This window comes from Halichoerus grypus, chromosome 10, assembly GCF_964656455.1.
Source record: "Halichoerus grypus chromosome 10, mHalGry1.hap1.1, whole genome shotgun sequence".
NCBI lineage: Eukaryota > Metazoa > Chordata > Mammalia > Carnivora > Phocidae > Halichoerus > Halichoerus grypus.
In genome coordinates, this window is record NC_135721.1 from 117,271,499 (window position 1) to 117,294,595 (window position 23,097).

The following is a 23,097-nucleotide window of genomic DNA, read 5'->3' on the forward strand; positions in this document are numbered from 1 at the left end:
TCACTTTTTGTGGCTTTTAAATAACTTTTTCCTATAGTTGCCTCTCTTCTGGGAAGCCTTGATTTTTCTTTCCATCTCCCTTTAACATTTTAAAAATGTTCAAAGTAAAGGAAGAATGCCCCTCATACCAGATTTCTGGAAATCCATTTTATTGAACATAGGGGAGCCATAGAAGCAGACACATGACTTGCCAGAATCTTTTCAAAAGCGTTGTGCTGCATTCTTACAGACACTGAATTCTGGTGTCTGAGGAGCTGAGGGGCAACGATGGTGTGCCGCTGGGTGGTGTGACTTTGGCGGTTACTCTGCATGTTGTTGGTCACCCACTGCCAGCACCTGTTCTGAAACTCTGTGTCTGCCAATCCTTTCTTAGATCTCTGTTACAAATGAGACCAAAGATCTGCTCCTGGCAGCTGTCAGCGAAGACTCATCCGTAACCCAGATCTACCACGCTGTGGCCGCCCTCAGTGGCTTTGGCCTTCCCTTGGCTTCCCAAGAAGCACTCAGTGCCCTTACCGCTCGCCTCAGCAAGGAGGAGACTGTGTTAGCGTAAGTCATCGTGTCGAGCGCTTCTCCGGCTTCTTCGGTGGCAGAGACTGTCCTGAAGAGGGTTCATCCACTGGTTCAGCGAATCTTTTCTGGGCACCTGCTATGTGCTGTGTGCTCTTCCAGGTGCTGCAGACGCAGTATTGAACCGAGGCAGGCAAGGTCCCTGTCCTGATGGGCTCACTTGGACACCGTGGTCCTCACGACACTGAGTCCGAACATAAACACACTGCCCCATAAAGACAGAATTGTTTTTGAGGTGAGAGGCTGCAGCAAGGGTTAGGAGATAACCGAGGGAAAGTGAGGCCAGCAAGCCGCGTGCATCTTTTGTTGAGCATTGGCCAGGGCCCAGTGAGCTGTTGGCAGTGGGGGCTCTGCCCTGGAGGAGGGCTTACGGGATCCCTTGAAGTTGTGAGAGACAGCATCTGGTGGGAGAAGTGCATGCTCAGAGGGGAGAGCATTCTAGCAATCAGACTGTACTACTCTGCAAAAGGCTTAGGGGAAGGAGAAGCACCTTACAGGAAAGGAACTCTGAGCAATTTTCCTCTTTGTTATAAATTTAAATGTTGTAATTGACTTGAGGACGTTGACTAAACTTTAAAGTGATAGTATATGTAGTTTTTTTTTCTGTAACACTGAAACTCCTCATTTAAAATGGTATATATATTTTTTGTTTTGTTTGTGTCCCCCCATTCAGTTGCAACCCCTGAAAGAGGGTAGAGCGCCTGGCCTCCTGTTAATTGTTTAGCAATAGGTTGGTGACACCAATTCCCTGTTGCAGAATAGTTCAGTTTCCCAGAGTTTTTTTGGGGGAGGTGGGGGTGTTGTTTTGTTTTGGCTAAGTAAGATCAAAATGTTTCTAAACTGGAAGCTTTGTTAAGGGCAGGGCTCATAGTCAGTTGCATTCTCTCTGTCACTTACACCCTGCTCATTGTCACATGGTCAGTCATCAGTGACTTTGGGGCTATCTTTCCTGGGGCTGATGTTTTATATACACTTTGCCTAGTCAAGTACTGCTGTCCTTCAGTTTTAGATCACGTTATTTTGATCTCCTCTCATAATCTCTTGGGGGGGAATCTCCAAGGATCCCCAGTGAGATCCCTAGTCTCCATTGTCAGTGCCTCAATCTGATGCCACCTTCTACAACAGAATCTTTCCATTTCCCTCCAAGCAAAAAAAAAAAAAAAGTCTCCTTCCTCAAAATCCCAGAACAGGAAAAAGTGCAAAGGAAGTATATCCGTATCCATTTTGGAGTTAGACTTGGGTTTGAACACCAGCCTTATTCCTTCCTTGCTGTGTGACTTTGGGTTAGTCACTAACCTCCCCGAGCCTCATCTATAAAAGGAGACCAATAATCCTTACATCACAGAACAAATGTCAGGATTAAATGAGATAATGCATGAGAAGAATCTAACGCAGTGTCTGGGTCTTAGTGGGCATGCAACAAAAGCTCCTCCTCCTCTAGAGCACTTCCTTCCTAGGTCCCTTTCTTAGGAAGCTGGTTACTTCCTTGGTTGTATTGTAGTCATTTCTATATTAGATTGTAAGCCTCTTTATTTGTGGTGCTCACACAGTGTGATGCATGGTAGGTGCCCCACAAAGAGTAAATAAAGGCTGAAACTATACTTTGATCTTTCTATTCTCTTGAAGAAAACTTGCCAGTAGAAAGAGCACATGCTTGGGATCGGAAAGAACTGTGTTCAAATCCAGACCCTTCTACTTAATACGTCTGCGACCACGAGCAGGCTATGTAATCCCTCTATACCTCAGTGTATTCATGTGTAAAACGGGTACAGTGATATTTGTCTCATAGGATTATTGTGAAGATCAAACTAGCAGGATGCCTTGTATAACATTACTACCAACTTGTCCTTGCCCTGTTTAAGGAAATCTGATATAAATTAGGACTTCTAAATGGGCCTTCTACATTTAAGTGGATTTATTCTAGGATATGAATGTTCATAAACTTGTCTAGAATGGAGAAAAAAATTTCTAGGTTTGAATGAACCATCTGAAAAGATGCCATTGTGGTCCCTCATAACCCAATTTCTTTAAAGCGTCTGCTGTATGTTAGCAAGACAAGATCGGTTTTCTTAGTGTTTGAATAAAGTACTCCAGAGGGAAAGAAATTGCCAACTGGAGAGTAAGTAATTAAAGCCAGTGACAAAACTTTTCAAAAGCTAAGTGGATTAATTTCATTCTTAAAAACTTCTGAAGTTGTTACCAGAATGACATTCACTCGTTCTAAAGAGAAAAATGATATCTTAATTGAAAAGTTCTTTTTCGGCTATCTTAGCAGCCTTTTCTGGGCTCAGCGTTTATCACGGGCAGATGTGGGATTTTTATCTTTTTGGAAGTTCAGGTTTCATTTTCTCTAGTGCATTTTAACAACAAGCATCCCCTAGGAGTCTTTGAATGCTTGGGGCTTCCCTGCCCATGAACTGTAACTGCTCTGTTTTCTAGCTTGTCCTCTTAACGGGATTAGTTTTCCACAGAGGGAATCTAAATGGTTATGATCTCAACGGAAGCAGACAGATTCTCTGTCCACTCCCCAGCATGTTGACTTGATGGACAAGTGGTGGTTTTACACAAAGGCCCCGTCACCTCTTGGGAAATAGGGGACCATTCTGGGGTTGAGCAGCAGTTGCTTAACCACCAGGGGTCCTCTGCTTTCTCCATTCCACCCAGAAAAAGCACCATTTCTATTTTCCAAGTTATCTGCACTAAGAGAATAGAATCTAATAAAAAAAAATCTTATGTGTGCATACCTACCACATTCTACCCTCAAAGTTTATCTTACAGAAATACATTCATCAGTGGATGCAACTCCATGAACAAGCCATAAAAAGAATGGGGTACTGACACACACCACGACCTAAGTGAGCCTTGGAAACGTGATGCAAAATGGAAGGAGCCAGACACAAGTTACATGGTGTATGATCCCATTTATAGGAGATATCCCGAGTAGATAAATCCATAGACACAGATGCAGATTGGGGATGCCAGGGACTGTGCCCATTAAGCTGGGAAGAAGTTGCTCAATGGCCACAGGGTTTTCTTTTGGACTGATGGGAACATTTTGGAACTACATAGAGGTGGTGAGATACATACTACATACCACTGAATTGTTCATTTTTCAAATTGTTAATTTTCTTATGTAAATTTCAATTTAAAAATAGAGCTATGAGGGCCACCTGGGTGGCTCAGTCCGTTGGGCGGCTGCTTTCGGCTCAGGTCGTGATCCTGGGGTCTTGGGATCGAGCCCCACATCCGGCTCCCTGCTCAGCGGAGAGCCTGTTTCTCCCTCTCCATCTGCCTGTCACTCTGCCTACTTGTGCTCTCTCTCTGTCAAATAAATGGATAAAATCTTTAAAAAAAAAAAAAAAATAGAGCTATGAATGAGGCCTGTTAACAGAACTGTATGACCTAGTACAACGTAAAGGTGTATCAACTGGAGAGTCAGTGAGTAAATTGTGGTACATCCAGGCAGTACAGTACTATGTCATGGTTCATAAGCGTGAAGTACGTTTACATGTACTCATACAGAAAGACATATACATTATGCTATTAAGTTAGGAAGCTGGAAAACAATTATCTTTTAGGGGTAGGTGTTAAGGGAATTTTAACTTTCCTCTTTAATAATGTATTGCTTAGGGGTGCCTGGGTGGCTCAGTCATGATCCCAGGGTCCTGGGATCGAGCCCCGCGTCAGGCTCCCTGCTCAGCAGGAAGCCTGCTTCTCCCTCTCCCACTACCCCCCTGCTTGTGTTCCCTCTCTCGCTGTGTCTCTCTCTGTCAAATAAATAAAATCTTTAAAAAAAAAATGTATTGCTTGAATTTTTGACAAATATGTGCTTTTATAATTAGAAATAAATGGTAGGGAAAGAAAAGGAGAATAAATTAATTTCTTTTATCTTATTTGCTGTCTGAAGGGTGAGTGACTTTCAGGTCTCGCAGCAGCGTGAGGATCGCACGAGTATCGAACAGTCAGCACGTGTTTACTGAAGGCTTCCTGTTCATAGCACACAGATCTGGTTTCAGAAAAGTTGCTCCAAATTCTACCCAACAGTCTGCAAATGTAGATTCCGTAATATTTCTTTGGTCCTAGAGTTTCTCACTCTAGTAGAAAGTTCATAGGCAGCTAAGTTCTGCCTAGCATGGTGTGTTGTGCAACACGGGGATGCCAAATACCTGGGCTGAATCGAATTCTGTTCTCCCGAAGAGCTTTTCTCTTCTAAACCTAAGTGAGTCTTACTCAGTGTTCTGTATGTGATGCCACTAAGAACAAAACAGATTCTAGAGGAGGGTGAAGTTGTGCTCCGTCTCTTCTCTGTGCCCACAGTACTTACTTAAGGTCACGTTGCCTGGATTGCCTTCTCCTGCTGTTAGGATCTTTGTAACGTCCTTTCCCAACTGGATTGTAATTAAGCTCCTTAATGGCTGAGGCTGTCTTATACTTCTAAAGAACAGGAGAGGGATATTCCTGAAAGCGTCCCCATATAGGAAGGAGTGAGCAGATGAAAGGAGATGAGACTTGACATTCACTGGGGTTCTACCCTTTATCTTCCAGAACGGTCCAGGCTCTGCAGACGGCATCCCACCTGTCCCAGCAGGCTGACTTGAGGAGCATCGTGGAGGAGATTGAGGTGTGAATTTATTTCGCCAAATTAATTTCCCAGCTCCTGTCTTTGAAACCCTTTAGAAGAGTCTTGCAGATAGACATGCATGGCTTATTCTGGCCAGTTACATTTCTTTTCATATCCATAGCACACTTACGTTCTTTGTATCAGAGCAATATGTCCTGGGGGATATTCGTTAGGGTAGGATAGTTACACTGTCACTTAGGCGACAAATTACTTTTCTAGCCTTTTGTAGGTATAGGTTCATAGTCCACAGATTTTAGAGCCTAACAAACCTGAAATTCAGGTATTTTTTTCTGCTACTTATTTCTTTGTAATCTCAGACAAATTATTTAATGTCTGAGCCTCAATTCCTTAAATGGTGTTGTAGGAACAAGTGAGGTTTTAAAGTACCTGGTATATAATAAGTGCTCAGCAAGTGGTCACTGTGTTTCTATTATGACTTGATCCTTTCCTTTGCCTGGGACCTCCTGCTGCTCAGAGACTGCTCTCATGGACTACATAGTCTGTGATGTCAGGCAGTCCACCCAGTGTCCTCACTGGGTGCCCCACAGGCATGTCCACTGCCTTATCGTGTTGCCCAGGAGAGGTGCATGTGTCTCTCCATCCTTTAGAGCATTGAACGAGAAAGAGAAATGCTCTGCTCTGTAGGTTGTATCCAGATGGATGGCCGTGGAATCCCTCTGTGTCCCGATGCTTCCTGGGTGCCCTGCAGCCTGGTGTCTTCAGTGCCCTGACTCCAGTGCTTGGGCTTGAGTACCAGGGGTCAGGGAAGGAGTGCTCCCAGGGCTGCGGAAGACACTGTTCTCTTCGGATGCCTGTGGGATATACTTTATTTCTGCCTCAGCATCTTATTTGACAAAGTACTAAATGACTGAGGGGTTCTCCAGATTTAGAGTGAGATTTCTCAAAACTGCCTGGGGTGACAGTGGTTTGCATATCTCATTCTGTTATCACTTGACTTCCAACATGCTTCCATTTTGTTGTGACAGGATCTTGTTGCTCGCCTCGATGAACTGGGAGGTGTGTATCTCCAGTTTGAAGAAGGACTGGAAACGACAGCCTTATTTGTGGCTGCCACCTACAAGCTCATGGACCACGTGGGGACTGAGCCATCCATTAAGGAGGTACCTAACCATTCTCAGGCCGTAACCCAAAGGGGTTGTTGACTTTATCTGCTAAGAATAGCTTTTTTCAAAGGGGGTATTGAGTTAGGCTTGGGGTGTAGTCACGTAGTGTCTTGGGTTAGGCATTGAAAACGAGAAACAGATGTAATGCCTATCCTCAAGAAACTGGTTGTGGAATGGACAGGTAAACAAAGTGTCACATTTGCATTATTTTAGTGTTTTATCATTTTTGTCTTAGAACACTTTACAGTTTATAAAGCATTCTTTTGTGTGGCTCATTTGATCGCCATAGGAAATCTGAGTAATATGCTCAGTCAGACTTGGTCCCTCTGTAGAGTGGCAGCGCGACATGTGTGGGGGGACACACAGATAATAGGTGGTAGCGATGTCCCTAAACCAGGTCTCCCCACGCTGCAGGCTCTCTCCTTCCTGCGTGTTGTGTGGTAGACCTCCAGCCTTGTGACATTTGCTTTAAATGGGGGAGAGTACGTCGTGACGTGGTGACAAGAAGGACACAGGTATTACAGTAGTGTCACCTCTTTTCTTCCTGGTACTCCTTACCGCTTGTCTCTTGAGGGATTTCCACGTCGGTGGCTCAGGCAAACCCTCCTCCTCTTGAGAAGTACCCTGTTCTCCTCCCTTCCACCTCATCCTTGGCAATGGCTAAATCTGAATGAATCTTTGCTGACTGACATGGTTCTCTGAGAGGCGTGTGTGTCTACCAGACATCTATCAAGAGTTAATTCTTTTTTCTTTTCTCTTTGTGTTTTTTTTTTTCCCCCTCAAGAGGAGCTTGTTAACCTGAAAGAACCTTTGGTTGAAATGTGTGTGGGAAGTCTCTTTGAGTTGGACCCTCTTTGTACCCCTTGTGTGTGAGAAGGTTACCAACCCTTGAGCTAAAGGATTTAAAATACAAGCTGCTGTTGTTTTAATTTTAGGAGGAGAGATTTGGGTTCCAAGTTAGAACTTTGATTTCTTTTATGCATTTTGAGTTCTGTGCTGAGTTTCTTCAAGTAAATAGTAATTAATGATCTGTCTTGGGTAATTTGAATTGATTTTATATTTTCTCTGGAGGATATGACCTAGTAATTTATTCATGTATTAGCATTCTTCTGTTGTCTTTGGTTCATCCTAAGTGTAGAAGATCTGGAGATACCATATTCTCTTAATTTCTATGATGGGTGAAGTGCAGGAATGTGGGTCTTACAGTACAAATCATTTAGGAACTCTCCTGTACACGGCACAGTAGATGAATTGGTGATATTCTACATACACAACTTAAACTTTTTCTTGCTTTATTCCCAAGCTTCTACTAACCAGGTATTTGGCTGGAGTAATTTTGCTGTCACTGCTTTTGACATAACCATTCTGGTGAACAGTCACCCATTTTAACATGTCAACAGCCTAGTGATGGAAAAATGTAATTGGTACAATTAAAGAAAATTATTTCATGTGGACTGTGAATAACACTGTCAGGAACAAGGGAGCTCTTTTGTTAGATTGGAGGTTTTAAAAAACAAAACTGATTGAAGTGGAAAATGTTTCCTCTTAAGCAAACAACCTCCAGAATTTTAATAATGCCTTTTAGGTTCCATTTAAAAAAAAAAAAAACTGCCTTTAGTTTTCTTCTCTAAACAGTCCATTAGTTCTTAATGGAAAGTTATTTTAGTTTCTTTCTAATGTACATTTTGGCTATAAGGTTTCATCTTGTGAATTCAAACTTAACTCCAGTGTACTGCTCAGAGGGGGGTTGGGAGGGAAGTTAGCTTAGGTGGGAGGGTGAGAGGAATTAGGAAAGAACATATTTTATTCTGGAAGGAGACAAATAGATTTACATGTGAATTTTGATCTTGCTTTTTTTTTTTTTTCTTTTCCTGTTGTAACTTGTAGGAGTTAACCTTTTAACCTCAGTTTCCTCCTTTGGAAAACATTGGTAATATCAGTCTTTTCAGGGTTTTTGTCAAGATTTGAGTTCATGCATGTAAAGCACCTGTCATGGTATGTGACACATATAGTAATCTGGAACATAATTTACTGTTATGTATTTTTTGGAATATTCTTTCATATCTCTGTAGTTCTCCAAAGGTACCTTGTATTTGTACAGGAAGCATTCAGTAAACAGTTGACAGATAAATGCGTGAATTTCAGTTTGAACCAGAGGATGGAGAAAACAACCAAATCCAGGTTTTAATCTTAAATGCAGAATATTTGCTTTCCACTCCCCTCTACCAATTTGGATTAATGGCGGAAAGATCCTCCATGCAAACACCTAGAAACAGATAAGGAATGACTTGAGCCAGTGGGGAGCGAGGGGTCGCTCTCCCGCCTTCCTGCCAGAGGAGGATCTCAAGCTGCATTTCCCTTTTCTTTCAGGATCAGGTCATCCAACTCATGAATGCCATCTTCAGCAAGAAGAACTTTGAGTCACTCTCAGAAGCCTTCAGCGTGGCCTCTGCGGCCGCTGCGCTCTCTCAGAATCGCTATCACGTGCCAGTTGTGGTTGTGCCCGAGGGCTCTCCTTCCGACACTCACGAACAGGCTAGCCTTCGGGTATGACTTCCATGTCCACACTGTGTGGCCCTGATCGCTGTTTCCAGTGGAAGGCTCTCAGAAATCTAAGGACTGGTGGAAACCTGATTGTAACCCCCCCGAGGACATACCCATTAAATATAGAGCAAGGCTCATTTCCCTTAGCTTGGAATTGGGGATATGGCCCCTGGGTGAACTAGTCACAGAACCCTTCAGATCAATCCAGAAAAAGTTTTTTTTTTCTGGAAGATTTTTTATCATCAGTCTTTCGAGAAATTAATTGCAAGAGAATTGTATTTCTGGCGTCGTAACACTAAACGTATAGAGAAGTCTTGCTTCTAAAAGGCATTTTCCAGTACCAGCACTTTCTAAATATGGTATTTAAAGACCGCTTTTTAAATTCCCCAGTAATTCTGGTGCTTACAGTTTTTAACACCAGGTCTCTTTCTCCTGCTGTTGGCAGTCTGTCTTTCTACCTCTTCATAGCTCGTCCCTCCCTCTCGCTCAGCAGGAAGCAGAGACTGCTTTTTTTTTTTTTTAATTTATTTTTTTTAAAGATTTTATTTATTTATTTGACAGAGACACAGCGAGAGAGGGAACACAAGCAGAGGGAGTGGGAGAGGGAGAAGCAGGCTTCCCGTGGAGCAGAGAACCCGATGCGGGGGCTCAATCCCAGGACCCTGGGATCATGACCTGAGCCGAAGGCAGCCGTTTAACGACTGAGCCACCCAGGCACCCCACAGAGACTGCTTTTTTATGGCGACTCTCTGAACAGAGAAAATGCACAGATCTTGAATACGCTTGGAGTTTTCATCTCAAATGAGGCATTTGTTGCTGTTGTTTGGAAATCAGTGATAAGCTAACATCTTCATAAGAAATTAGCATTTTATTTATGTCTAAACATTGGGGTTCCACACAGGAGAGTTCCATCGGTTCTACTTTAGTGGCCTTTTCACATATTCTCTTGAAGAAGTGCGTCCTGTCCTTCAAAATTGCCTCTCCTCTCCCTGATTACACTCACACCCCCTCAGCAAAGGCTGGGGTGAGAAATCACCTGATTAACATAGTTCACCATGAGTCAGGAGGGGGCAGCTAAGAGAGCAAAGGAGAAGTATTGGCTTTGTAGCTAGATAGGCTGGGGTTTGAGTCCTAGACCAACTAAACTGGCCACGTAGCCTCAGTTTCTTCATCTATCTCAGATGATTGATAAAGGAGCATGTGTGTAAAGTGCCTATCCTTGTCTGAAGAATGAGAGTGTTGGACAAGATCATCTTTAAGATCCTCCCTACCTCTAACATTCTATAATCTATCCCATTACCAATTTCCTTGTATTCTGTGTCTGATTTCTGATAGAACGTAGGCCAAAGTCAGTGAAGGTGTCTTGAAATAAGGTGTTTCTTCCCCTGCAGAGCTGGCTCCCTGTGGATAAAGCACCCCAGAAACAAAATTTTATACTCCTTTGGCCTTTGTTGCTACAGATTATTTTAAAATTTATTTCTAGTTGCAGGTCACCAATGTTCTGTCTCAGCCTCTGACTCAGGCCACTGTTAAACTAGAACATGCTAAATCTGTTGCTTCCAGAGCCATTGTCCTCCAGAAGACATCTTTTACCCCTGTAGGGTAAGTCTTGAGCTTATTTTTGAAGGGTATCAATAGACTTGTTTTGCCTGTAGCCAATATAACCCTAATTAATATGGATATTATGAAATACCCCCAAACCAAATTTACCTAAACTTTGGTTAGGTAGATTTGACTTACTAATATCAAAATTCTATAGTTATATAAGAAAAGGATTTTTAAAGCTAAGAGAGGGGCATCTGGCTGACTTAGTTGGTAGAGCATGGGAATCTTAATTTCGGGGTTGTGAGTTCAAGCCCATGTTGGGTGTAGAGATTACTAAGAAAAATCAATAAATAAACTTAAAAAAAATTAAGCTAGAAGAATTTTGTTTTAGTTTTACTCTTTCCTTCCCTATCTATTTCTAGTTGTCTCTGTCATTGTGATGTAAGTAGCCAGTTTTAAATTTAATACTGTTTTTTCTGATGTATGAGTAATACATGTTTATTGTAGAAGAAATACAGAAAAACACAAAAAATACAGATCACCCATAATTCTACCACCTGGAGATAACTCCTGTCCACATTTTGTTGTCCTTTTTTGTCAGCCCTTGTTCTATGCAAATAAATATATTTTTAATTGCATTAGGATTATGCTTTGTCTATAACAATGTGTCATATTTCCCCCATAGGATTAAATCTTCTTCAGTCTTTTTTTTTTTTTTTTTTTTAAGATTTTTATTTATTTATTTGAGAGAGAACAGAACGGGCGGGGACGGGGCGGGGTGGTGGGTGGCTGGTGGCAAAGAGGGAGCCCAACGTGGGGCTTGATCCCAGGATGCCAGGATCATGACCTGAGAAAAAGGCAGACACTTAACCGACTGAGCCACCCAGATGCCCCTTCAGTCTTATTTTTAATGGTTATATATTGTTATGGACATTTTAAAAGAATTGAGGATGAATTTTTATATGAGACTTTGGTAAGTGTTAAATTGGTAAGCTAATGAGACTGGGAACTCTGAATTTTAGAGAGAATATGCTTTTTTTTTTTTTTTTTTTTTTTAAGTAAGTTCTAGGTGCAACATGGGGCTGGAACTCTAGACCATGAGATCAAGAGTCGCATGCTAAAAAAAAAAAAAAAGTGTTGCCTGTTCTACTGGCTGAGCCAGCCAGGTGCACCAAGAATATGCATTTCTTAGACAACGATAAAGATACACAGGCAATATGTCAAATTAAAAAGCAAAATCATTTTTAGGAATGCTGAGTGGAATGGTAAAAGACATTTGGGATTTTGCTATATAGTTAGAGTTAATTTTCTACTCTTTCCCCCCTTTAAAATAAGTTATTGATATTTTCATAAAAGTAAGATATGTCATTTTTAGGAAATTCACAAAACACAGGAAAGTAGAAATAATACAAAAAATTGCTTGCAATTATGCTGCTCTATACCAACCTTTTTGAACATTTCTACTCTCTTTTTTTATTTATTTATTTTTTATTTATTTATTTATTTTTTTGTCTCTCTCTTTTTTTAAAAAACATAATAGGGATCATACTGTAGACTGTTTTGCATTTAATTGTGGAAGTCTACCCGAGGGGGGTGGGATTTTATGAGCTGAGAGGAGAAAACAAAGGAAAGAAGACTTTAGAGACATGAAAGAGGAGGTCATTTTAGATCTCTCTGAAGTTTTGCCCACACCATAATCTGTGATTGAGCAGGAGGTTGTCCAGCTGGGTGGGAAGTTGAAAGGTGAAGATGTGGTGTAGCCCTGGCTTGTCTCAAGGAGGGTCACGCGCAGCCCATTTGTTACATTCATGACTTTGCTATGTAAGTTCTTGCTAACCCTGCTGTCATTCTTAACAGGGATGTTTTTGAACTAAACTTCATGAATGTCAAATTTTCCAGTGGTTATTATGACTTCTCTGTCAAAGTTGAAGGTGACAACCGTTATATTGCAAATAGTGTCGAGGTAAGTGCTTTTCTTGTCATCCCCATTAAATCCACGGAAATGACCAAGTAGGCACACAGCATTAATCGTCTGGTATATTGCCTTCATTTTACAACCAAGTTAATGTGAATATGTTAAGAGAAGCGTAGGTTTAAACTACGCTTTGCCAAGAACTTGATCATAGTGAGTTTTATTTATAAATTATTCATTTTCTATTATGATTTAGTATTAGTATCTCATATAAAATTTAGGAAGTAGAAGAAATAAAAATCACCTATAATTTCACTGAGACATAAGTATTCTTATTATGATGTTTTGTGTGGTAGGTCTTGATAGATTTAGAAAAGTGCCTGATACTAAGTAGGTGACGAAAAGCATCCAGTGACATACTGTAGTGAGGCTCTCTGGGTAAAGTACAAAAGAAAATCAGTAAGTTTCTTTTCTTTTTTTGTGTGTCGGGGGTAGGGGGCAGCAAAGCAAAGTTTATTGAGAGATAGCAAAGTTCTAGTACAAAGCTCCCAAGGAGGGAGGGGACCTAAGAGACCCGAAAATCAGTAAGTTTCATAATGAATTGTGTTTCATGTTTCATGTTTAGCTAACTCTAGTTGTGTTGAAGATCCAAAGTGGTTTTAAGGATGGCAAACTATGCCTCATTTATCTGATGCTTGAGGAGTGAGGTATTACACATTAGTGGTTTTCCCAGCTAATTGGAGTATACCCCTTCAGTCACCGTGGCTTTCATTTTAACCTTTTTCATAGAAGTTTATTTAAGATGAATTACATGTTTTCCTACTTTCTTAAACTTATGGTTTGGTTAAAAGATATGGATATGGTTTAACCACTTCTTATTCTGAATTAGGATCATCAGTATGCACCCTTTATTGAAGGCCTATGACATAAGAAGCCTAGTTGTGTGTGCTTTTGCTTACATTATTTTTGTCTTACAACAACCCTAAGACACGCACAGATCATTGCACAGAAGAGGCTCAAACGGGTAGAGTAACTTGTTCAGGTCATGCAGCCTGTGCTTGGGTGGATTCCCTGCCCAGGATCAGTTTAGTCAGCGTGCCCTGCAGAGTCTTCAGCCTGCATAGTGGCTGCGGGGCTGTGTGCAGCCCCACCAGCCGGCCTTCCCTTCAGCTGTCATTTCTCAGTGCTTTTGCCACCGTGTCTTTGCTGTATCTGCTTAGTTAATTGTTGTGCCTTCTGTTGGATGAGGGGGACTTGGAGTGGTCCTGCACCTTTCCTGAATAGATAAAGATACGCTGTTTCAAAAGTGGAGCATTACTTAACATAGGTAGGTTAAACACTAATATTTAAAGTTTGTCAGAAAGGAAAATATTTTCTGGAACTCTTTTCTTCACTTTTCAGGTGTCATTTTCCACTCACTTTTTTTCTTTTTTAAAAATTTATTTTAATCTTTATTTTTTTAAGAAAATCCTATGCCCATCATGGGGCTCAAACTATGCCCAACATGGGGCTCAAACTCATGACCCTGAGATCGAGTCACATGCTCCACTGACTGAGTCAGCCAGGTGCCCATTGTTTTTCTTTTCTTTTTTAAGATTTTATTTATTTACAGAGGGAGACACAGCGAGAGAGGGAACACAAGCAGGAGGAGAGGGAGAGGGAGAAGCAGGCTTCCCGCTGAGCAGGGAGCCCGATGCGGGGCTCGATCCCAGGATCCTGGGATCATGACCTGAGCCAAAGGCAGATGCTTAACCAACTGAGCCACCCAGGCACCCTCGTTTTTCTTTTTTTAATAAAATGTTTCGTTTTTTTCATTTAGAAATAATTTTGATCTTAAGTTGCAAAAATGGTATGAAGAATTTCCATGTAAAGTAATGAAATTTTTAGTTTTTTTAATGTTTTTAAACTTTTTTTAAAAAGATTTTTCATTTATTTATTTTTGAGAGAGAGAGAGAGCAAGCATACAGAGGGAGAGGGAGAAGCAGACTCCCAGCTGAGCAGAGAGCCCGACATGGGGCTCAATCCCAGGACCCTGAGACCATGACCTGAGCCGAAGGCAGAGGCTTAACCAACTGAGCCACAAGGCGCCCCAAGTTTTCAGGTTTTAAGGATGGAAAACTATACCTCATTTATCTGATGCTTTGTGGGAATCGACTTAACCAAGTATAGTAGTATAAAGAATGCTCCTTACCCAGCTTCCCCAAATGTTAATGTCTTGTAACTGTTATATAATTATCAGACCCAGGAAATTTACACTGTTTGCGATACTGGAATTCTACTAGAATAATAGAATTCTACTCTAAGAAAAAGCTATCCCTCTCCCGACCCTGTCTTCATTTATTTACTTACTCAATTTATAACACTTTGGGCTCATGGAAATTTATTTTACTCTGTAGGTTATGATCCTTTCCTATCATCATTTATATTGTTGCTCACATTATCCCAGGTTTGACCTTTAGAAAGCTCCTCAAGTTGGCTCCTATGACACTCACTTTTTTTTAATGAAAGGACAAGGCAGCTGGAAAGTTTGACCTTTTCAAAAGTGGGGCATTACTTAACGTAGGTAGATTAAACACTTATATTTAAAGTTTGTCAGAAAGGAAGATATTTTCTGGAACTCTCATCTCTGCCTTTTCTCTACCTCATGTCTGACCTTTTTGGGCATGAGACATCTGATCCTAGTCCATTCACTAACACAAAATTTGGATAGAAACTATTGTAGTGTGCACCTTGAACCTTTAAAATCTAGATCCTTTGAATTTTAGCTTGTCTCATTAAGGGTCCTTATTTGCAGCCGAACACATTAAAAGGCAGACTTTTCTTTCTTTCATTCTTTCTCTTTAAAAAAAAAAATTTTTTTTTGCCTGAAACCTTTTCTCCCTTCTATCTTCACAGTCTGAATAACAACATATCCAGTTTAAGTGCCATACCCATAGGATACAGTTGTTCTTTTTTTTTATTTTTAAGGTTTTATTTATTTATTAGAGCATGAGCAGGGGGTGGGGGGATTAGGGCAGAGGGAGACAGAAAGGCAGGCTCCCCAGTGAGCAGGGTGCCTGATGGCAGGGCTCAATCCTAGGACCCTGGGATCATGACCTGAGCTGAAGGCAGACGCTTAACCGAGTGAGCCACTCAGGCATCCCAGGACACAGTTGTTCTTAACCTCTTCTTTCTTTCCATTTCTGACTTCCAGTCAGTCACCAAGTCCTGTTGATTCCACGTTTGAATGGCTTTTGCATGAGCCCTTTGTTCTTCAGTCCCTGTGTTCCCAGTTGGGTAGAGCCCTATATTCTCTATCAAGATGGGTAAGGGAGTTTCTAACTACAGCTGGCCCTTGAACAACAAGGGTTGCATAGGTCCACTTACATGCGGATTTTTTGACAAATACAGTACAGTACTGTAAATGTATTTTCTCTTTCTTACGGTTTTCTTTTTTTTTTTTTTTTTAAGATTTTATTTATTTATTTGACAGAGAGAGAGCACACGCAAGCAGAGGGAGAGGGAGAAGCAGGCTCCCTGCTGAGCAGGGAACCCAATGCAGGGCTCCATCCCAGGACCCTGGAATCATGACCTGAGCCAAAGGCAGATGCTTAACCAGCTGAGCCACCCAGACGCCCCTCTTTTTTTTTTTTTTTTTTGAAGATTTTATTTATTTATTTGAGAGAGAGAGAATGAGAGAGAGCACATGAGAAGGGTTAGGGTCAGAGGGAGAAGCAGACTCCCTGCCGAGCAGGGAGCCCGATGCGGGACCCGATCCAGGGACTCCAGGATCATGACCTGAGCCGAAGGCAGTCGCTTAACCAACTGAGCCACCCAGGCGCCCCCAGACGCCCCTCTTAATGGTTTTCTTAATGACATTTTCTTATCTCTAGCTTTATTGTAAGAATATAGTACACGATATGTATAATGTACAAAATAAGTGTTTATCGACTATGTTATCAGTAAGGCTTCTGGTCAACAGTAAGCTATTAGTAGTTAAGGTTTGGGGGAGTCAAAAGTTATACATGGATTTTCAGCTGCACTGGGTGGGAGTCGGTGCTCCCCACCCTCTATTGTCTTCAATTTCTGCCCCTTCCATTTAATTTTCCCTAAGTGCCGCTAGAATGATAAAATCACATTGTTCCCCGGGTTAAACATTTCTTTGGTTTCGTATTGCCTGTAAGTGAGGTCTACACGCCTTAGAATGATGTAGAAGGTCCTCCACAAGGCATGTGCACATGCTTCAGTGTGGGTCCGTCCCCATCCCCTCAGTGCTAGCTGCTCTTGACTGCATACTGGTCCTCAGATATGCTTGATGTGCACATGTCTTTGGATCTCAACTCTTGCTTCCCTCCATAAGAAAGGCTCTTCCCCTCCTTTGCTCATACACTCAACTACTCATGCTGGAAGGTCTAGTTCAAATGTTTCTCCTTCATCTGTGCTCCCATAGAACTTTATTTTTATTTTATTTTTTTAGTCTGGACTATTTCAAATATACAGAAAAGAACAGAAAATAATTTAATGAATCCTCATTTACCCACCAGCCATTCAACTCCTTCATACCCTAATATTTTGATGTATTTGTTCTACCCCCCCCCCCCACCTTTTTTGGTAAGATATTTCTGTATTTCTGTTACACATATACGTATTTTTAAACAATATAGTGCATTGATTTGCATCTTCTTAAAATTTGTATATTGTATGCATCCTTTTGCAGTTTGCTTGATCTCATTCAATATTAATTTTATGACAGTCCCATTTATGTCTGTAGAACTAGAACTATATGCATTCTATGGGTAATTGTCATGAAATTGTCTTCCTTTTATGAATGAATCAGATTTTTATTAATTCATTTTCCTGTTGGTAGACATTTAGATTTCCACTATTACAAACAATGCAGCTGTGAACATCTTAGCACGTTTCCTTGTGTACATTTTGTTTGTTTATCTAGAGTGAAGTTGTGAGATCATAGGTTGCACTTAGCTTCCAGGTTTATTAGGTATTGCCAAATTGCTCTTCTCTTCATATTCTTACCAGTATGTGGTATTAAGAATTTTTGATAATTTGATGGATATGAAGTGGTGTCTATTTTTTCTTTTTAAGTTTTATTTTTTTTAGTAATGTCTGCCCCCAATGTGGGGCTTGAACTCATGACCCTGCGATCAAGAGTCCAACATTCCACAAACTGAGCCAGCGGGGCGCTCCAAAATGATGTCTTGTTTTACTGTTTTTCCTAGTGAGATTGAGCATTTTTTCTTGTTTATTGGCCTTTTAGTTTTCCTTTTCTGTGAATTGTTGTCTCTTTTTGTCTGTTTTTCTTTTGGTTTGTTAGTCTTTTTATTATTGAATTTTAGCAGCTGTTTATGTTCTGGAAACTAACCCTTAGTTATAAGCATCAGATATCTCCCCCCAGTGTTGCTTTATGGCATCTTTTGATGCACAAAAGTTATTTTCAGTGAAGCCTAATTTAAAAGTGTCTTTGCCTTGGGGTGTCTGGGTGGCTCAGTCGTTAAGCGTCTGCCTTCGGCTCAGGTCATGATCCCAGGGTCCTGGGATCGAGCCCCACATCGGGCTTCCTGCTCGGGAAGCCTGCTTCTCCCTCTCCCACTCCTCCTGCTTGTGTTCACTCTGTCCCTGTCTCTCTCTGTTAAATAAATAAATAAAATCTTTACACACACAAAAAAAGTGTCTTTGCCTAGATTGTTTGTGCTTTTTGTGTTTTTAAAAAGTCCTATACAGCTCCAGGGTGATAAAGATAATCTCCAATATTTTCTTCTAACGGTTTTTAAGGTTTTTTCCCCCTATATATATGTTTAGGGCTTCAATATACTTAAAGTTTACTTTTGTTGCTATAGTATTTTATATCCTGTTGATAATTGTTCTTATTGTATTGTATTACCATTGTTTGCTTATATGTGTTGCTTTTTCATTTGACTGGGAATGGGAACTCCCTGTGAGTAGAGACCAAGCCTTATTTTTTCAGTGCTTAGTCTCCATCTCAAACCATTTTAGAAGAAAAGGATGGAATGTATAAAGATGTTTCCCTACATTCCTGGGCTGTTAGAACTATGGTAACTCATCTTTGAAGGGTGAGCTTTTTATCCTACACAAAGTATCTTGGCTTTTTTTTTTTTTAATAACAACTTTATTGAGGATATAATTCACAAACCCATTAAAGTATATATAATTCAGTGTTTTTAGTATATATATATTTTTAAAGTTTATTTATTTATTTTAGAGAGAGGGAGAGGAGTACATGCATGCACACGAGATAAGGGGCAGAGGTTATGGGAGAGAGAATCTCAAGCAGACTCCGGGCTGAATGCCAAGCCCGAAGCACAGCTTGATCCCACCACCCTGAGATCATGACCTGAGCTGAAACCAAGAGTCGGCCACTTAACTGACTGAGCCACCAGGGCCCCAGTGTTTTTTTAGTATATTTACAGAGTTTTGCAACCATCACCGCTATCAAATTCCAGAACACTTTTATCACCCCAGAAAACAATCCTGTGTCTATAGTAAACATCCCTTATTCTATAGGAATATATCCTCTTTCCAGTACTGACAATTACTAATCTACTTTTTGTCTTTATGGTTTGCCTACTTGCAATATTTCATAAAAATGGGATCATATAATATGTAGCATTTTGTGTCTGGCCTTTTTAATTAGCATATTTTTCAGGTTAATTCATGTTGTAGCATGTATGAGTACTTTATTCCTTTTATGGCTGAGTAATATTCCATTGTGTGGACATACCACATTTTGTTTATCAGTTCATCAGTTGATGGACTTTTGGAGTTTTTCCACTTTTTTTGGCTATTACACATAATGCGGCTGTGAACATTCATGTACACATTTTTGTTTGAACATCTGTTTTCGGTTATATGAGGTGTATGCCTAGGAATGGAATGCTGGGTTATATGATAAACTCTATATTTAACTTTTTGAGGAACTGACAAACTGTTTTGCAAACAAGTTGCACCATTTTACATTTCTACTAGTGATATGTAAGGGCCCAATTTCTCTACATCCTAACCAGCTCTTGTTATCTGTCTTTTCATTCTGGCCATCCTAAGTGGGTGTGAAGTGGTCTTTCATTGAGATTTTGATTTGCATTTCCCTGATGGCTAATGATATTGAGTATCTTTTCATGTGCTTATTTATCTTTGGAGAAATGTCTATACAGATGATCCTTTGCCCATTAAAATTTTTTTTCTTTTTATTTCTTCCTTTCCAATCTATCTCTTATTTCCTTTTTTTTGTTATGCTATTTGTCTTTCTATGTTATTGAGTTTTTTTCTTTCTTTTTTTTATTGTTATGTTAATCCCCATACATTACATCATTAGTTTTAGATGTAGTGTTCCATGATTCATTGTTTGTGCATAACACCCAGTGCTCCATGCAGAATGTGCCCTCCTCAATACCCATCACCAGGCTAACCCATCCTCCCACCCCCCTCCCCTCTAGAACCCTCAGTTTGTTTTTCAGAGTCCATCATCTCTCATGGTTCCTCTACCCCTCCGATTTCCCCCCCTTCATTCTTCCCCTCTTGCTATCTTCTTCTTCTTCTTCTTTTTTTCTTATATGTTATTGAGTTTTACACTTTCTTAATATATTCTGGATACAAGTCTCTTATCAGATACATGATTTGCATATATTTTTTCACAGTCTGTGGATTGTCTTTGCCCTTTGTTGATGTTGGTTTTTGAAGCACAAAGGGTTTCATTTTGATGAGGTTCAGTTTCTTTATTTTTCTTTCATTGCTTCTGCTTTAAGTGCCGTGTCTAAGAAACCGTTGTCTAATCCAAGGTTATGAAGATTTACTCCTCTTATAGCTTTAGCTCTAACATTTAGGTTTCTGATTCATTTTGAGTTAGTTTTTATATGTGGTGTGAGGGAAGGGTCCAACTTCCTTCTTATGCATGTGGAAATCCAGCTGTTGCATGTGGAAATCCCAGCACCTTTTGTTGAAGACCATTCTTTCCCTATTGAATTGTCTTGGCATCAAAAATCAGTTGACCATAAAGGCAAGGGTTAATTTCTAGGCTTGCAGTTGTATTCCATTAGTCTGTAGTTTTTCCTTATACCAATGCTATGCTGTCTTGGTTACTGTAACAGCTTGGCTTTTTATAACTTCAAATCTGGTGTTTGTCCAAGTGTTTCTGTGATTGTTGGAAAAATTATCTAAGTGCAAAATAGCAGAAATGGCTAATAACTGTTATTCGTGCAATGATAATAAGCCCCAACTAAGGTCATTGCTGTCCTTCTCCTTCCCAGTGATGAAGTGAGCATTACAAAATCTCTCCTTCATTATGTTATAGCTTTGTGTGTGTGTGTGTGTGTGTGTGTGTGTGCACGCGCGCGTGTGTTCTGACCTCTGTCACATATGCAGCTTTACTTTGTAATTTCAGTAATAGTCACACTCAGAGCCTCAGAGCAACCCCGGGTCAGCAGGTCCTGTTTACTCTCCTGAGAGATGCTTGACATTGGTCAGAGTGCATTAACGGTAGTTTGGTGTGGAAGGCCTGTAATAGCACTCATTGACATTGAACTTGCTGTCAGGGGAAACATGGGTTTTCGAAGCTGTCATTAGCATTAATTGCCCCTAATGCACCATTATTTTTGACAGTAATGAGCTAAACAGGGAGGTTATTACTCTCAGCAGAAAGACTGCATTTCCTGGTGTTAAAACATTTTTTGAGGTATATGTGGTATGCAGCACAGGCAAGGAAAGGACTAGTATGATTCAGTGTAAAGCAGGCTTAGCTGCATTTAAAGTGGCTAAATAGGTCCCTTTCCTATTATAAAAACTAATCCTGAAGTGTTAGTATGAAGGAAGAAGCAGCTAACCCACAGGGATCCTATTCTGAATTCTTCACAACGCGGCTTTGAAAAAAGTTACAATAATTTTTATTTCTCAATTTGCTTTAAAAGAGTAGCATAAAAATGCTTTTCTTGGGCGCCTGGGTGGCTCAGTTGGTTAAGCGACTGCCTTCGGCTCAGGTCATGACCCTGGAGTCCCTGGATCGAGTCCCCCATCGGGCTCCCTGCTCGGCAGGGAGTCTGCTTCTCCCTCTGACCCTCCCTCCTCTCATGTGCTCGCTCTCATTCTCTCTCTCTCAAATAAATAAATAAATAAAATCTTTAAAAAAAAAAATGCTTTTCTTTTCAGTGTTTCTAGAGACTCATTTGTAGTAAGATTTTAGGAGCAGAAAGACTTGTTTTTAAACTGTTCGCTGTTCAAGAACAGCCCTACAGTGTTTCTCCGCAGCAAAGAAACCTTTAACTTAGGGAGCCTTTTAGAATTAGTGCTGAGAGCAAGCCCAGAATGACTTGAGTTCACTGCAGTTTGCCCTTTTGTCATGGTTCCTCTACCCCTCTGATTTTTTATTGTGTGTGTATTGTCTGGGAATGCTTATGATGTCTTTAGAACAAACACACAGTTGAATCTTGATTAGCAGACCTTTGCGACCATGTTATTGTTGAAAGTTTATACTCAGGATTCAAAGTAAAAACCCAGAAAGTTGATGGCTTTTCTGTCATTATAATGAGGATACATTGCGGAGCCTTACACAAATCTTTAAACATCTATCTGTATATACCCATCTACAGAAAGGAAGAGTATTATTTTTCAAATCATATTTATTGAGTGGTGCTTTTTAATACAAAATGTTTATAAAGAAGAAAGTATATGGCACACAGTCTCATTGCTCAGATAATCCCTATTTTTTCAAAAAAGGAGTAAAATATGCATGTAGTTTAAAAAAATTCAAAGTGCAAAAGGGTATGTAATAAAAGGTAAGAACCTTCTCTCATCCCTTCAATCCAGCTCCTCTCCTCAGAAGAATCTGACAGTTAACTGTGTTCATTTTAAGAAAAAGAAGGATGTATATATTAATGAATGTATGCATATCCTTTCTTGTTTACACAAAAGGGATTATTCTATAAACAGCTGTATGCTTTGCTCTTGTCACAAAGTAGAGGCTCCAGCTTTCCCCTCTGGGGTCTTTTCAACTTGATGGCCTCCCCCCCACAACCCTCTGCCACTCCCCTGCCATAATTCACCCAGTTGCCTAGACTCCATGACAGACAGTGCTGTTAAATATAATTCTGTCCATGGATGGCTGTGTATTCAAAAGTAGGTGATAATATCTCTGTATCTGTCCATAGACATCTACCTTGTCTTTTTAAATTATTCCATGGTAATTCATAGTGTATTCATGTAACTAGTGTCCTGTTTATGGACATTTAGGTGGGACAGTGATTTTAAGATCACATTTACAAATTAAATGAGTGAGCCATTAAGAGAATGAGTCAAAGAAGTGAAGAAGGAATTATCTGGTTAATGTTGATGAAGATTGCAGAGTAGTTAACTGTGAAGACAGATTGTTTCGATAGCATGGAATATTGCTAAACTCCTACTTCTCCCCAAACTGAAGGACTGCTGAACCTTCCTGCTACAAATTTCCCGTTCCCTGACCAAGGGCTACCCCCAGGCCGACTTAGGTCACGGTTCCTTCTCCTGTGCTTTTGTAGCACTTGGAACATCCCTCCATTAAAGCAGCAGCCTGGTTTGTTAAAATTTAGCTTTGCACCTGTGCTTCCCTGTAGGACGAGAAGTGCATGTTACCATCTCTGTATACCTCCTGCACCTGGGTGTTCCAGATGCTCAAGGGGGATATAGAGAAAGTGATCTTGGTGGGGTGTCTTGCTAAACATCAGTAGCCTAATCACAACTGCTTCTTTGCTGGAGCCTTCCACTCTAGTTTTTCTTCAAATGGCGTCAGTGCCTCTCCACAC

The 23,097-nt window shown here is 40.5% G+C and overlaps 1 protein-coding gene across 2 annotated transcripts in view; it reads left to right on the forward strand.

Annotated features, from left to right (window-relative positions):
• RPN2 (ribophorin II) overlaps positions 1-23,097 on the forward strand; it is a 59,654-nt gene that overhangs the window by 16,579 nt on the left and 19,978 nt on the right. For both annotated transcript variants that reach the window (XM_036071967.2, XM_036071969.2), the window contains exons 4-9: positions 374-549; positions 5,116-5,191; positions 6,178-6,312; positions 8,686-8,862; positions 10,343-10,461; positions 12,262-12,367. In XM_036071967.2, the coding sequence (XP_035927860.1) occupies positions 374-549; positions 5,116-5,191; positions 6,178-6,312; positions 8,686-8,862; positions 10,343-10,461; positions 12,262-12,367 (789 nt within the window). The remainder of the gene's footprint in view (positions 1-373; positions 550-5,115; positions 5,192-6,177; positions 6,313-8,685; positions 8,863-10,342; positions 10,462-12,261; positions 12,368-23,097) is intronic.